The sequence below is a fragment of the Salmo salar genome, chromosome 09 (genome assembly GCF_965601325.2).
Source record: "Salmo salar chromosome 09, fSalSal1, whole genome shotgun sequence".
Classification (NCBI taxonomy): Eukaryota; Metazoa; Chordata; class Actinopteri; order Salmoniformes; family Salmonidae; genus Salmo; species Salmo salar.
Window position 1 is genome coordinate 4,437,455 of NC_138299.1, and position 16,831 is coordinate 4,454,285.

General features: G+C 42.3%; 1 protein-coding gene across 4 annotated transcripts in view; it reads left to right on the top strand.

Moving 5' to 3' along the window:
* si:dkey-16j16.4 (uncharacterized) overlaps positions 1-16,831 on the top strand; it is a 99,180-nt gene that overhangs the window by 31,590 nt on the left and 50,759 nt on the right. The window contains exon 4 of one of the 4 annotated variants that reach the window (XM_082955605.1): positions 9,358-9,640. The exons of 2 other annotated variants lie outside the window; for them this stretch is intronic. In XM_082955605.1, the coding sequence (XP_082811731.1) occupies positions 9,358-9,504 (147 nt within the window). In that variant the 3' untranslated portion in view covers positions 9,505-9,640. Of the gene's footprint in view, positions 1-9,357; positions 9,641-16,831 lie in introns of those variants that run through there. One more of the 4 variants, XM_045723341.2, reaches the window with a different exon arrangement.

Sequence of the window (16,831 nt, forward strand, 5' to 3'; positions counted from 1 at the left end):
CCAGACCTTAATCCCATTGAGAATGTGTGGTCAAGAGGCAGGTGGACAAACAAAACCCCACAAATTCTGACAAAGTCCAAGCATTGATTATGCAAGAATGGTCTGCCATCAGTCGAGAAGTGGCCCTGAAGTTAATTGACAGCATGCCAGGGCGGATTGCAGAGGTCTTGAAAAAGAAGGGTCCACACTGCAAATATTGACTCTTTGCATCAACTTCATGTAATTGTCAATAAAAGCCTTTGACACTTATGAAATGCTTGTAATTATACTTCAGTATTCATAGTAACATCTGACAAAAATATATAAAGACACTTTGTGGAAATTAATATTTGTGTCATTCTCAAAACCTTTGGCCACGTCTGTACAATGACACCTTTGTTTTTAAGTCCTGGATTTCTAGCCCCTTGATATTATTGTTGGATCTGATTTGAATAGCTAACATTTCAATGGCCATAATAAATAGATATGCCAATAGTGGACAACCTTGTTTTACTCCTTTGGACAGTTTAAAACTTCCTGAGAAGTTGACATTATTTACTATTTTACACCTAGGGTGTAACAGCTGTCTTCAGAAATGGACCAAGGCGCAGCGGGAATGTGGATACTCATATTTTTTTAATAAACATAAGTAAAGCATCCACAGGGAAAAACAATAAACTCTACTCACGATGACAGGAACAGTTTTGCAGGCACACAACACGCAGTGAAAAAACAACTACCCACAACCCCAAAGAAAAACACACACTACTATATAGGACTCCCAATCAAAGGCAACTCAACACACCTGCCTTCAATTGGGAGTCCTAATCACCAACACAACACTTAACACACAAAAACCTGCCACGTCCTGACAAAACTAATACAATTGCTCCCTCTGCTGGTCAGGACGTGACATAGGGTTACTATACATAACTTTAACCCATTGTATAAGAGATTCTCCAAAATGTAAATATTCCAGGCATTTATATATAAATTCCAGTTGTACTTTATCAAAATCAAATCAAATCAAATTTATTTATATAGCCCTTCGTACATCAGCTGATATCTCAAAGTTCTGTACAGAAACCCAGCCTAAAACCCCAAACAGCAAGCAATGCATGTGAAAGAAGCACGGTGTCTAGGAAAAACTCCCTAGGAAAAACTCCCTAGAAAGGCCAAAAACCTAGGAAGAAACTTAGAGAGGAACCAGGCTATGAGGGGTGGCCAGTCCTCTTCTGGCTGTGCCGGGTGGATATTATAACAGAACATGGTCAAGATGTTCAAATGTTCATAAATGACCAGCATGGTCAAATAATAATAATCATAGTAGTTGTCGAGGGTGCAACAAGCACGTCCGGTGAACAGGTCAGGGTTCCATAGCCGCAGGCAGAACAGTTGAATCTGGAGCAGCAGCACGGCCAGGTGGACTGGGAACAGCAAGGAGTCATCATGCCAGGTAGTCCTGAGGCATGGTCCTAGGGCTCAGGTCCTCCGAGAGAAAGAAAGAAAGAGAGAAAGAGAGAATTAGAGAGAGCATATTTAAATTCACACAGGACACCGGATAAGACAAGAGAAATACTCCAGATGTAACAGACTGACCCTAGCCCCCCGACACATAGACTACTGCAGCATAAATACTGGAGGCTGAGACAGGAGGGATCAGAAGACACTGTGGCCCCATCCGATGATACCCCCAGACAGGGCCAAACAGGCAGGATATAACCCCACCCACTTTGCCAAAGCACAGCCCCCACACCACTAGAGGCATGTCTCCAACCACCAACTTACCGTCCTAAGACAAGGCCGAGTATAGCCCACAAAGAAGGCGGCAAAAAGCTGAATCGTGGCTTTGCAGGCTCTGGCTGAAAAAAAGTAGCGCGTTTGGGTAGTGGCTGGTCACAGTACTGTGAGACTCAGGCTCGTGCCCGCGTCGACCCCATGCTTTGTTTTCTTTCGTCTGTTTACCTAAACGCAGATTCCCGGTCGGAATATTATCGCTTTTTTATGAGAAAAATGGCATAAAAATTTATTTTAAACAGCGGTTGACAAGCTTCGAAGTACGGTAATGGAATATTTAGAAATCTTTTGTCACGAAATGCGCCATGCTCGTGACCCTTATTTACACTTCGGATAGTGTCTTGAACGCACGAACAAAACGCCGCTATTTGGATATAACGATGGATTATTTTGAACCAAACCAACATTTGTTATTGAAGTAGCAGTCCTGGGAGTGCATTCTGACGAAGAACACCAAAGGTAATCAAACTTTTGTAATAGTAAATCGGAGTTTGGTCAGGGCTAAACTTGGTGGCTGTCTGAATAGCTAGCCGTGATGGCTGGGCTATCTACTCAGAATATTGCAAAATATGCTTTCACCGAAAAGCTATTTTAAAATCGGACACCTCGATTGCACAAAGGAGTTCTGTATCTATAATTCTTAAAATAATTGTTATGTTTTTTGTGAACGTTTATCGTGAGTAATTTAGTAAATTCACCGGAGGTTTGCGGGGGTATGCTAGTTCTGAACGTCACATGCTAATGTAAAAAGCTGGTTTTTGATATAAATATGAACTTGATTGAACAAAACATGCATGTATTGTATAACATAATGTCCTAGGTGTGTCATCTGATGAAGATCATCAAAGGTTAGTGCTGCATTTAGCTGTGGTTTTGTTTTTTGTGACATTATATGCTAGCTTGAAAAATGGGTGCCTGATTATTTCTGGCTGGGTACTCTGCTGACATAATCTAATGTTTTGCTTTCGCTGTAAAGCCTTTTTGAAATCGGACAGTGTGGTTAGATAAAGGAGAGTCTTGTCTTTAAAATGCTGTGAAATAGTCATATGTTTGAAAAATTGAAGTTTTTGTATTTTTGAGGAATTTGTCATTCGCGCCACGCCTATCATTGGATATTGGAGCAGGTGTTCCGCTAGCGGAACGTCTAGATGTAAGAGGTTAAAGGTTGAGACTGAGTCTGCGTCTCTCACATGGGTAAGCAGACCATTCCATAAAAATGGAGCTCTATAGGAGAAAGCCCTACCTCCAGCCGTTTGCTTAGAAATTCTAGGGACAATTAGGAGGCCTGCGTCTTGTGACCGTAGCGTACGTGTAGGTATGTACGGCAGGACCAAATCGGAAATATAGGTAGGAGCAAGCCCATGTAATGCTTTGTAGGTTAGCAGTAAAACCTTGAAATCAGCCCTTGCCTTAACAGGAAGCCAGTGTAGGGAGGCTAGCACTGGAGTAATATGATCAAATTTTTGGGTTCTAGTCAGGATTCTAGCAGCCGTATTTAGCACTAACTGAAGTTTGTTTAGTGCTTTATCCGGGTTGCCGGAAAGTAGAGCATTGCAGTAGTCCAGCCTAGAAGTAACAAAAGCATGGATTAATTTTTCTGCATCATTTTTGGACAGAAAGTTTCAGATTTTTGCAATGTTACGTAGATGGAAAAAAGCTGTCCTTGAAACAGTCTTGATATGTTCTTCAAAAGAGAGATCAGGGTCCAGAGTAATGCCGAGGTCCTTCACAGTTTTATTTGAGACGACTGTACAACCATGCAGATTAATTGTCAGATTCAACAGAAGATCTCTTTGTTTCTTGGGACCTAGAACAAGCATCTCTGTTTTGTCCGAGTTTAAAAGTAGAAAGTTTGCAGCCATCCACTTCTTTATGTCTGAAACACAGGCTTATAGCGAGGGCAATTTTGGGGCTTCACCATGTTTCATTGAGATGTACAGCTGTGTGTCGTCCGCATAGCAGTGAAATTTAACATTATGTTTTCGAATGACATCCCCAAGAGGTAAAATATATAGTGAAAACAATAGTGGTCCTAAAACGGAACCTTGACGAACACCGAAATTTACAGTTGATTTGTCAGAGGACAAACCATTCACAGAGACAAACTGATATCTTTCTGACAGATAAGATCTAAACCAGGCCAGAACTTGTCCATGTAGACCAATTTGGGTTTCCAGTCTCTCCAAAAGAATGTGGTGATCGATGGTATCAAAAGCAGCACTAAGATCTAGGAGCACGAGGACAGATGCAGAGCCTCGGTCTGACTTCATTAAAAGGTCATTTACCACCTTCACAAGTGCAGTCTCAGTGCTATGATGGGGTCTAAAACCAGACTGAAGCGTTTCGTATACATTGTTTGTCTTCAGGAAGGCAGTGAGTTGCTGCGCAACAGCTTTTTCAAAAAATTTTGAGAGGAATGGAAGATTCGATATAGGCCGATAGTTTTTTATAATTTCTGGGTGAAGATTCGGCTTTTTCAAGAGAGGCTTTATTACTGCCACTTTTAGTGAGCTTGGTACACATCCGGTGGATAGAGAGCCATTTATTATGTTCAACATAGGAGGGCCAAGCACAGGAAGCAGCTCTTTCAGTAGTTTACTTGGAATAGGTTCCAGTATGCAGCTTGAGGGTTTAGAGGCCATGATTATTTTAATCATTGTGTCAAGAGATATAGTGCTAAAACACCTTAGTATCTCCCTTGATCCTAGTTCCTGGCAGAGTTGTGCAGACTCAGGACAATGGAGCTTTGGAGGAATACGCAGATTTAAAGAGGAGTCCGTAATTTGCTTTCTAATGATCATGATCTTTTCCTCAAAGAAGTTCATCAATTTATTACTGCTGAAGTGAAAGCCATCCTCCATTTGCGAATGCTGCTTTTTAGTTAGCTTTGCGACAGTATCAAAAAGACATTTCGGATTGTTCTTATTTTCCTCAATTAAGTTGGAAAAATAGGATGATCGAGCAGCAGTGAGGGCTCTTCGATACTGCACGGTACTGTCTTTCCAAGCTAGTCGGAAGACTTCCAGTTTGGTGTGGCGCCATTTCCGTTCCAATTTTCTGGAAGCTTGCTTCAGAGCTTGTGTATTTTCTGTATACCAGGGAGCTAGTTTCTTATGACAGATGTTTTTAGTTTTTAGGGGTGCAACTGCATCTAGGGTATGGTGCAAGGTTAAATTGAGTTCCTCGGTTAGGTGGTTAACTGATTTTTGTCCTCTGACGTCCTTGGGTAGGCAGAGGGAGTCTGGAAGGGCATCAAGGAATCTTTGGGTTGTCTGAGAATTTATAGCACGACTTTTAATGCTCCTTGGTTGGGGTCTGAGCAGATTATTTGTTGCGATTGCAAACGTAATAAAATGGTGGTCCGATAGTCCAGGATTATGAGGGAAAACATTAAGATCCACAACATTTATTCCATGGGACAAAACTAGGTCCAGAGTATGACTGTGGCAGTGAGTAGGTCCAGAGACATGTTGGACAAAACCCACTGAGTCGATGATGGCTCCGAAAGCCTTTTGGAGTGGGTCTGTGGACTTTTCCATGTGAATGTTAAAGTCACCAAAAATTAGAATATTATCTGCTATGACTACAAGATCCGATAGGAATTCAGGGAACTCAGTGAGGAACACTGCATATGGCCCAGGAGGCCTGTAAACAGTAGCTATAAAAAGTGATTGAGTAGGCTGCATAGATTTCATGACTAGAAGCCCAAAAGACGAAAATGTCATAGTTTTTTTTTTGTAAATTGAAATTTGCTATCATAAATGTTAGCAACACCTCCGCCTTTGCCGGATGCACGGGGGGTACGGTCACTAGTGTAACCAGGGGGTGAGGCCTCATTTAACACAGTAAATTCATCAGGCTTAAGCCATGTTTCAGTCAGGCCAATCACATCAAGATTATGATCAGTGATTAGTTCATTGACTATAACTGCCTTGGAAGTGAGGGATCTAACATTAAGTAACCCAATTTGGAGTTGTGAGGTATCACAATCTCTTTCAATAATGGCAGGAATGGAGGAGGTCTTTATACTAGTGAGATTGCTAAAGCGAACACCGCCATCTTTAATTTTGCCCAACCTAGATCGAGGCACAGACACGGTCTCAATGGGGAAAGCTGAGCTGACTACACTGACTGTGCTAGTGGCAGACTCCACTAAACTAGCAGGCTAGCTAACAGCCTGCTGCCTGGCCTGCACCCTATTTCATTGTGGAGCTAGAGGAGTTAGAGCCCTGTCTATGTTCGTAGATAAGATGAGAGCACCCCTCCAGCTAGGATGGAGTCTGTCACTACTCAACAGGCCAGGCTTGGTCCTGTTTGTGGGTGAGTCCCAGAAAGAGGGCCAATTATCTACAAATTCTATCTTTTGGGAGGGGCAGAAAACAGTTTTCATCCAGCGATTGAGTTGTGAGACTCTGCTGTAGAGCTCATCACTCCCCCTAACTGGGAGGGGGCCAGAGACAATTAATCGATGCCGACACATCTTTCTAGCTGATTTACACGCTGAAGCTATGTTGCGCTTGGTGACCTCTGACTGTTTCATCCTAACATCGTTGGTGCCGACGTGGATAACAATATCTCTATACTCTCTACACTCGCCAGTTTTAGCTTTAGCCAGCACCGTCTTTAGATTAGCCTTAACGTCGGTAGCCCTGCCCCCTGGTAAACAGTGTATGATCGCTGGATGATTCATTTTAAGTCTAATACTGTGGGTAATGGAGTCGCCAATGACTAAGGTTTTCAATTTGTCAGAGCTAATGGTGGGAGCCTTCGTCGTCTCAGACCCCACAACGGGAGGAGCAGAGACCAGAGAAGTTTCGGCCTCCGACTCCGACTCGCTTAATGGGGAGAACCGGTTGAAAGTTTCTGTCGGCTGAATAAGCGACACCGGTTGAGCATTCCTACAGCGTTTCCCTCCAGAAGCCATGAGAAAGTTGTCCGGCTGCGGGGACCGTGCGAGGGGGTTTATACTAATGTTACTATCTGTACTTACTGGTGGCACAGACGCTGTTTCATCCTTTCCTACACTGAAATTACCCTTGCCTAACGATTGCGTAGATTTCAGCTTGCAGCACAGCTATCCTTGCCGTAAGGCGATCGTTCTCCTGTATATTATAAGTACAACGACTGCAATTAGAAGGCATCATGTTAATGTTACTTAGCTTCGGCTGTTTGAAGTCCTGACGAACCATATCCAGATAAAACCTCCGGGGTGAAAAAGTTGAATGAAAAAAGTTGAGTGAGGGGAAAAACTAAAAATATACGGTAATGAAAAAGTAAAAACCGTGAGGTAGTCAGGTAGCAAAGTAAGATCGGCAACAAAACGCACAGCAGCACGTCTGCAAGTTGTGACCGCTTGTCACGTCCTGACCAGCAGATGGAGCTATTGTTTTAGTTTTGGGGTCAGGACGTGGCAGTTTTGTGTATGGGGAATGTTTGTATTGTTGATTGGGACTTCCAATTGAAGGCAGGTGTGTTGAGTTGCCTTTGATTGGAAGTCCTATATAGGTGTGTGTGTTTTTCTTTGGGGTTGTGGGTGGTTGTTTTTGCACTGCGTTTCTAGCCTGCAGAACTGTAGCTGTTGTCACCTTTATTGTATTGTTAAGTGGATGCTTTACTCCTTATTTGTAATTAAATATGAGTATTCACATACCTGCTGCGCCTTGGTCCATTTATGAAGACAGCCGTTACACCGCTGGTGTTTAAAAAAGCCTTTTCAAATTCAGCTATGAATACCAGGCCTGGTTTCCCAGATTTTTCATAGTGTTCTATTGTTCCCAGTACTTATATTATCTCCAATATATCGTCCATGTAAAAAACCTGTCTGATTAGGACTAATAATATCCAACAATACCATTTTAATTCTATGCGCTATGTATTTTGCAAAAGAAATTGCAGCATAACACTGAAGTCTAAGGGGCCCTCCAATTTTTTTTATGGACTGGATCTTTATATATACCACTTGGGTCCTGTTTCAATAATAATGAAATCAGACCTTCTTGTTGAGTATAATCTACCATTTTTATAGGAGTGGTTAAAACATGCTAATAACGGGCCTCTGAGTACATCAAAAAAGGTTTGGTATACCTCAACTGGTATGCCATCCAGCCCTGGAGTTTTCCCAGACTTAAAGGCTTTAATTGCATGTTCCTCCTCTGTAATTTGGCCTTCACATGAGTCTTTCTGTATAGCTGTTGATTTTACATTATTAATAGAAAACAATCCTTACACTGAACCACGGTCAGTGGAGATGGAAGAGACTGAAACAAAAACATATGCGTAAAGTACTTTGCTTCCTCTTTCAAAATATTGTTTGGTGAATTGTTTGGTTTCAGTCAATTATTTTTGGTAGCATTTATATTTTGAAGATGAATAAAATGCACCAAATTATTTTCCCCATATTCCATTACACTTGCTCTTTCTTGAATAAGTTCCTCCATTTCCTTTTGTATTCTATGCCTCTATGGTACAGTTTTTATTATCGCTTTTTTACGAGAAAAATGGCATAAAAATTGATTTTAAACAGAGGTTGACATGCTTCGAAGTACGGTAATGGAATATTTAGATTTTTTTTGTCACGAAATGCGTCGTGCGCGTCACCCTTCTTTACCATTCGGATAGTGTCTTGAACGCACTAACAAAGCAGAGGATATTTGAACATAACTATGGATTATTTTGAACCAAACCAACATTTGTTATTGAAGTAGAAGTCCTGGGAGTGCATTCTGACGAAGACAGCAAAGGTAATAACATTTTTCTTATAGTAAATCTGACTTTGGTGAGGGCTAAACTTGGTGGGTGTCTAAATAGCTAGCCCTGTGATGCCGGGCTATCTACTCAGAATATTGCAAAATGTGCTTTCACCGAAAAGCTATTTTAAAATCGGACATAGCGAGTGCATAGAGGAGTTCTGTATCTATAATTCTTAAAATAATTGTTATGTTTTTTGTGAACGTTTATCGTGAGTAATTTAGTAAATTCACCGGAAGTTTGCGGGGGGGGGGGGGGGTATGCTAGTTCTGAACGTCACATGCTAATGTAAAAAGCTGGTTTTTGATATAAATATGAACTTGATTGAACAAAACATGCATGTATTGTATAACATAATGTCCTAGTGTTGTCATCTGATGAAGATCAAAGGTTAGTGCTGCATTTAGCTGTGGTTTGGGTTTATGTGACATTATATGCTAGCTTGAAAAATGGGTGTCTGATTATTTCTGGCTGGGTACTCTGCTGACATAATCTAATGTTTTGCTTTCGTTGTAAAGCTTTTTTGAAATCGGACAGTGTGGTTAGATTAACGAGAGTCTTATCTTTAAAATGGTGTAAAATAGTCATATGTTTGAGAAATTGAAGTAATAGCATTTCTAAGGTATTTGAATAACGCGCCACTGGATTCAACTGGCTGTTGAGTAGGAGGGACGATTTCGTCCCGCCGACCCTAGAGAGGTTAATATGAACTCTTTTGACCTAAATTGTATTTGTTTTAAAGATGAGTATTGAATTGCGCGGCCTCTAAAGGCACATTTTGTCGCACCCTGAGCTGTTTCACCTGTCTTTTTTCTTGTCTCCATCCCATTCCAGGTGTTGCCCATCTTCCCATTATCCCCTGTGTATTTATACCTGTGTTCTCTGTTTGTCTGTTGCCAGTTCGTCTTGTCAGGTCTTACCAGTGTTCTCTCCCACCTTCCTGTTTCTCTAGTTCTGTTTCCTAGTTTTTCCCGGTTCTGACCATTCTGCCTGCCCTGACCCCGTGCCTGCCTGCCGTCCTGTACCTGCCTGACTCTGACCTGATCACGAACCTCTGCCTGCCCTCGACCTGCCCTTTGCCTGCCCCGTGTTTCTAATAAATCATCTGAGAACTGTACTATCCTTCTCCCGTGTCTGCATCTGGGTCATGTCCTGAGTTGTGATACATTTAAAAGTGTCCCATACAATAAGGGGATCTTCTGTACCTATGTTATGTTTGAAAAAGTCTGTTATAAATTCTTCTATCCTAGTTAAAAACAAGTTGTCATCCAATTCAATTTGATTACATTTCCAATATCCTTGCCCATGTGGAAGTTCTGTAAGAGTGATTTAAAAGCCCAAAATTTGATGGTGTGACATATTCTGACCCCTATCAACACTTTTTAAACTTTTGTTTATTTTGGCAAACAATTATTGTGATTCGTCCTGTAATGTCCTTAACATCATTACCCCATAGCAACAGATTTGGGATACACACACAGTCACAGACACACACACAGACACTCATACACAGGGGTTGGGGACCGTTCCATTATGATAGGGCAATGAATTTATTTATTTTAAAATGTCTATCCCATTTTTTGGTGTCTTTACTTCTTATCCACTGGCTCATGCTTATCCGAATCAATTGCTCAGATGTGGCATGGGCCATTGTCTGTAGTATCCCATTCATACGAAAATGTTTTTCACGCAAAGTCACACTGCTTTGAGAAAGCGTGGGGGATCCTCTGTATAAAATCAATGTCAGATTTTTGTTTTCACTAAATCTCAGTTTGGATATTGGTTAGGTTACAATTAGGCTGGGGAATGATAGCTAAGTTTTTATTTTTTTTATTCAGGTTTTACAAAATGTACATCAATGTAAGTACAAAGATTTTACCATATCCAAACCACCCTCCCTCCACACAACACATCAACCCCCCCCAGTCCCTTCAAATCAAATCAAATGTATTTATATAGCCCTTCTTACATCAGCTGATATCTCAAAGTGCTGTACAGAAACCCAGCCTAAAACCCCAAACGGCAAGTAATGCAGGTGTAGAAACACGGTGGCTAGGAAAAACTCCCTAGAAAGGCCAAAACCTAGGAAGAAACTTAGAGAGGAACCAGGCTATGAGGGGTGGCCAGTCCTCTTCTGGCTGTGCCGGGTGGAGATTATAACAGAACATGGCCAAGATGTTCAAATGTTCATAAATGACCAGCATGGTCAAATAATAATAATCATAGTAGTTGTCGAGGGTGCAACAAGCACGTCCGGTGAACAGGTCAGGGTTCCATAGCCGCAGGCAGAACAGTTGAATCTGGAGCAGCAGCACGGCCAGGTGGACTGGGAACAGCAAGGAGTCATCATGCCAGGTAGTCCTGAGGCATGGTCCTAGGGCTCAGGTCCTCCGAGAGAGAGAGAGAGAGAGAGAGAGAGAGAGAGAAAGAAAGAGAGAATTAGAGAGAGCATACTTAAATTCACACAGGACACTGGATAAGACAGGAGAAATACTCCAGATATAACAGACTGACCCTAGCCCCCCGACACAAACTACTGCAGCATAAATACTGGAGGCTGAGACAGGAGGGGTCAGGAGACACTGTGGCCCCATCTGATGATACCCCCGGACAGGGCCAAACAGGCAGGATATAACCCCGCCCACTTTGCCAAAGCACAGCCCCCACACCACTAGAGGGATACTCCAACTACCAACTTACCATCCTGAGACAAGGCCGAGTATAGCCCACAAAGATCTCCGCCACAGCACAACCCAAGGGGGGGCACCAACCCAGACAGGAAGACCACGTCAGTGACTCAACCCACTCAAGTGACGCACCCCTCCTATCTGCGCTACCTCAGTTCACCCACCCACCTCCTCCCAACCACCCACTCCAAACACCCCATATACCCAACCCATCCCACACCCTCCCTCAGTTCAGTCCTAGAAAACAACAATTCTACAGAGATATCACAACAAATAAACAAACAAGAATACAGGAATATTTTTTTGTGTCACGTACAAACAACTCAATACGGATTCAAGATACAAAAAGTGGAGCAACAAAAACAGAAATAAATAAATGATCAGTAAACCTCAGACAAACTTGCTTGGACTGGATAACATTATATTGATGACTGTACCTATTATGTAATGACTACTGGGAATACCAACTGGGAAATCAACTTCTTCGGGATCGGTGTCCCTTCCACGGGACTGTTGAGCTAACGTAGGCTAATGCGATTAGCATGAGGTTGTAAGTAACAAGAACATTTCCCAGGATATAGACAGACATATCTGATATTGGCAGAAAGCTTACATTCTTGTTAATCTAACTACACTGTCCAATGTACAGTAGCTATTACAGTGAAAGAATACCATGCTATTGTTTGAGGAGAGTGCACAATTTTGAACATAAAACGTTATTAATAAACAAATTAGGCATATTTCGGCAGTCTTGATACAACGTTTTGAACAGAAATGCAATGGTTCATTGGATCAGTCTAAAACTTTGCACATACACTGCTGCCATCTAGTGGTCAAAATGTATATTGCACCTGGGTTGGAATAATACATTATGGCATTTCTCTTCATTTTCAAAGATGATGGTACAAAAAAATTACGAAAGAACGGTTGTTTTTTTTCTTTGTATTAACTTTTACCAGATCTATTATGTTATATTCTCCTACATTCCTTTCACATTTCCACAAACTTCAAAGTGTTTCCTTTCAAATGGTACCAATAATATGCATATCCTTGCTTCAGGGCCTGAGCTACAGGCAGTTAGATTTGAGTATGTCATTTCAGGCAAAAATTGAAACAAAGGGGCAGATCCTTAAGTCTCATCAGAGGGGAGCCTCGGCAAGCCATTGAAGTATGATATAAATGGTTGCCATTTTCTAACAAATGTATCATTGGAACCCCTAAGAGAATATTTAATTTCCTCAAGCTTTAGAAAGAACATTACATCGGGGAGCGATTGAGAAGTAGAGGGGGGCTGAGCAGACTTCCACTGGAAAATAATTCTAAGTCGAGCTAATAAGGATGTAAAAGCAATAATATCGGCTTGTTTGGGGTCCAAGTAGAACAAGTGTTCTGGAATACCAAAAACAGCTATCATGGGACATGGTTGCAGGTTAATTTAAAGCACCTCAGATAACATTTTAAAAATATACTGCTCAAAAAAATAAAGGGAACACTTAAACAACACAATGTAACTCCAAGTCAATCACACTTCTGTGAAATAAAACTGTCCACTTAGGAAGCAACACTGATTGACAATACATTTCACATGCTGTTGTGCAAATGGAATAGACAACAGGTGGAAATTATAGGCAATAAGCAAGACACCCCCAATAAATGAGTGGTTCTGCCTGTGGAGACCACAGACCACTTCTCAGTTCCTATGCTTCCTGGCTGATGTTTTGGTCACTTTTGAATGCTGGCGGTGCTTTCAAACAAGGGCACTGCGTTCATCCACCTCTGGCCTGCTGGCCCCCCTACCTCTGAGGAAGCACAGTTCCCGCTCAGCCCAGTCAAAACTGTTCGCTGTTCTGGCACCCCAATGGTGGAATAAGCTCCCTCACGACGCCAGGACAGCGGAGTCAATCACCACCTTCCGGAGACACCTGAAACCCCACCTCTTTAAGGAGTACCTAGGATAGGATGAAGTAATCCTTCTAACCCCCCCCCCCCCCTTAAAAGATTTAGATGCACTATTGTAAAGTGGTTGTTCCACTGGATATCATAAGGTGAATGCACCAATTTGTAAGTCGCTCTGGATAAGAGCGTCTGCTAAATGACTTAAATGTAAATGTAAATCAATGCGAGTTGTGGCAAGAAGGTTTGCTGTATCTGTCAGCGTAGTGTCCAGAGCATGGAGGTGCTACCAGGAGACAGGCCAGTACATCAGGAGACGTGGAGGAGGCCGTAGGAGGGCAACAACCCAGCAGCAGGACCGCTACCTCCGCCTTTGTGCAAGGAGGAGCAGGAGGAGCACTGCCAGAGCCCTGCAAAATGACCTCCAGCAGGCCACAAATGTGCATGTGTCTGCTCAAACGGTCAGAAACAGACTCCATGAGGGTGGTATGAGGGCCCGACGTCCACAGGTGGGGGTTGTGCTTACAGCCCAACACCGTGCAGGACGTTTGGCATTTGCCAGAGAACACCAAGATTGGCAAATTCTCCACTGGCGCCCTGTGCTCTTCACAGATGAAAGCAGGTTCACACTGAGCACGTGACAGACGTGACAGAGTCTGGAGACGCCGTGGAAAACGTTCTGCTGCCTGCAACATCCTCCAGCATGACCGGTTTGGCGGTGGGTCTGTCATGGTGTGGGGTGGCATTTCTTTGGGGGGCCGCACAGCCCTCCTTGTGCTCGCCAGAGGTAGCCTGACTGCCATTAGGTACCGAGATGAGATCCTCAGACCCCTTGTGAGACCATATGCTGGTGCGGTTGGCCCTGGGTTCCTCCTAATGCAAGACAATACTAGACCTCATGTGGCTGGAGTGTGTCAGCAGTTCCTGCAAGAGGAAGGCATTGATGCTATGGACTGGCCCGCCCGTTCCCCAGACCTGAATCCAATTGAGCACATCTGGGACATCATGTCTCGCTCCATCCACCAACGCCACGTTGCACCACAGACTGTCCAGGAGTTGGCGGATGCTTTAGTCCAGGTCTGGGAGGAGATCCCTCAGGAGACCATCCGCCACCTCATCAGGAGCATGCCCAGGCATTGTAGGGAGGTCATACAGGCACGTGGAGGCCACACCCCCTACTGAGCCCCATTTTGACTCGTTAAAGGACATTACATCAAAGTTGGATCAGCCTGTAGTGTGGTTTTCCACTTTAATTTTGAGTGTGACTCCAAATCCAGACCTCCATGGGTTGACAAATTGGATTTCCATTGATTATTTTTGTGTGATTTTGTTGTCAGCACATTCAACTATGTAAAGAAAAAAGTATTTAATAAGATTATTTATTTCATTCAGATCTAGGATGTGTTGTTTAAGTGTTCCCTTTATTTTTTTGAGCAGTGTAGATTCCCAGTAAGTTTGTCATTTAGAGCATTGAATGACATGGTGAAACATGACATGTATCACACTCATTATTTACATTTGGATATATTTCAGACAATCTGGATTTGGAAAAATGCACTCTATGTAAAACCTTAAATTGAATGAGACCAAGACGAGCACAAGATGTAGTGGAGCGTACCCTATCAATCGCCTCATCCCACCACTCCAGGGTAAATTCAACACCCATTTCCCGTTCCAATGTAGATTTAGTTTTGTTGATGGAGTGTTTGTCCAAAGACATAATACACAGATAGATCTGAGAAATGACTGCTTTCTGTTGAGGTAATAGAGTCAATATGCCATCCCAGGGTTGGCAAGGCAGTGGAGCAGGGAAGCCAGCAAATTGGGAGGAGACACAATGCCTCATTTGAAGGTAACGGAAAAAGTGAGATGGAGGCAAAGATTATTTAGAGCCCGGGTTGGGAAAACTAGAAAAAAAGTATTTACATATAAGTCTTGGAAGGACTTAAAGCTATCTCTTACTGGACAAGGAAAGGTATTATCTATTAGGGAAGCGGGGAATAAGTGGTTCTTATCAATAGGACCTCTAGTAGATGCAGAGGAGAATAGAAAATGCCTTCGAAACTGGTACCAAATCTTAAGTGTGGACAGCACTACAGGCTTGCCAGTACAGCGAGAGGGGAATGCTGGGAGAGAAGAGCAGAGTAAAGCAGAAATACAAGAATGTACCTCTAGGTGGCACCATGGGGTATCTGGAGCATGTAACCAGAATGGCAATTTCTGAAAGTTGGCTGCCCAGTAATATACGTATACAGGGAGGAATAGAAAGACTTGACGGTGTCATTGATCCTCGGAGGGTCAGAAATCAAGCTATGAGAGGAATCTTTAATTTGAGCAATCAGCGCTGTGTTTTAATTGGTGTGTGAGCAGATGACTTTCCATGTTCATAGTAGGTACCACGTGAATGCAATAGTAACTGTTCTGCATCTGTAGTGGACAACAAATTGAATTCAGATTGTAAGTTCAGCGTTGCTTATATAGCTCTGGAGATGACGTCAAGGCATACTGGTGGTCTAAATGAAGGATGGCTTTCGAGAGTTCTTATAGTTTAGGTTTCCAAGTTGTGTTCCTCTAAGATAGGCCTTAAGTGATTCCCATAAGAGAGAATGAGAGGTTGAGCTTGTCTGATTTGAAAAAAGAAAATGTTCAATAGAAGTGGAGATAACATTACAGAAGTCTGCATCTGACAGGAGAGTTGAATCTCCAACAGAGAGGAGAACGAGTTTGTCCTGATAGTCCATGGTCAGAAAATACAATGGGTAAATATTCAGAAGAGGTGACATTTGGAAGTAACTAATGATCAATAAAGAAATAGTCAATATGAGAAAAAGAATGGTGTACATATGAAAAGAAAGAATACTCTCTTGCCTGGGGATTCTGAAATCTTCAGGGATCTGTACACCCATTCTGAACCATAAAATCTGAGGACTTTGACATAGCAGAAGGAGACATAGTTCTGGGGTTGGAGTGGTCTAAAGGTGGGTAAGTAACACAATTCAGATCACCGCCAAATATCAAAAGATGGGTGTTCAGAGAAGGGAATTTCCCCAGCAACCCATTGGCAAATTCAACATAATCAAAATTGGGAGCATTTTATCTTAAATATCCCATTTACTGTCTGAAATAACATTAGTAGTAGAGAAATGTATTATTTTACTAACCAAAATTGCAACCCAACTGGCTTTGGAGTTAAAGTCTGAATGGAAAACCTTACTGAACCTGGAGTTTTGTAGCCTTGAGTGATCTTTAATGTGTAAAGTCCTTGACAGGATTATTCATTGTTTACCAAAGTAACTTTATAGGATTAGGCCTACCTATTCTAATATTACCATTATTAGTGTTGTTAGCCATCTAAAATATCGAAAGGAAAAATGTGTGAAAACAGACCAAGCATTTGCAAAGATAAGAGAAAACTGATGAAAAAAGCAAAGAAAAAATATTAAAGATAATTTTTTAAATAGGACCAAACAAGGTCACTCCCCCTCCCACCCAAACCCAAAGTCTCCTTCCCCAGCGAATGGAGACAGCAGGTTGACTTGTTTGTGCAGCTTCGGTGCATATAAACCGAAAACATTCCTATCCTAACGCGGAGAGGCTCCATAGCACAAGTAGTGAAATACATTTGAAAAGGCATTCACAAAATGGTAAAGTAGGTCGATAGACAACCAAAGACAGAAAACCCCATAACAGTAAAACGGAACTGTCCTGACTCAGGGAGTCTTCAATCA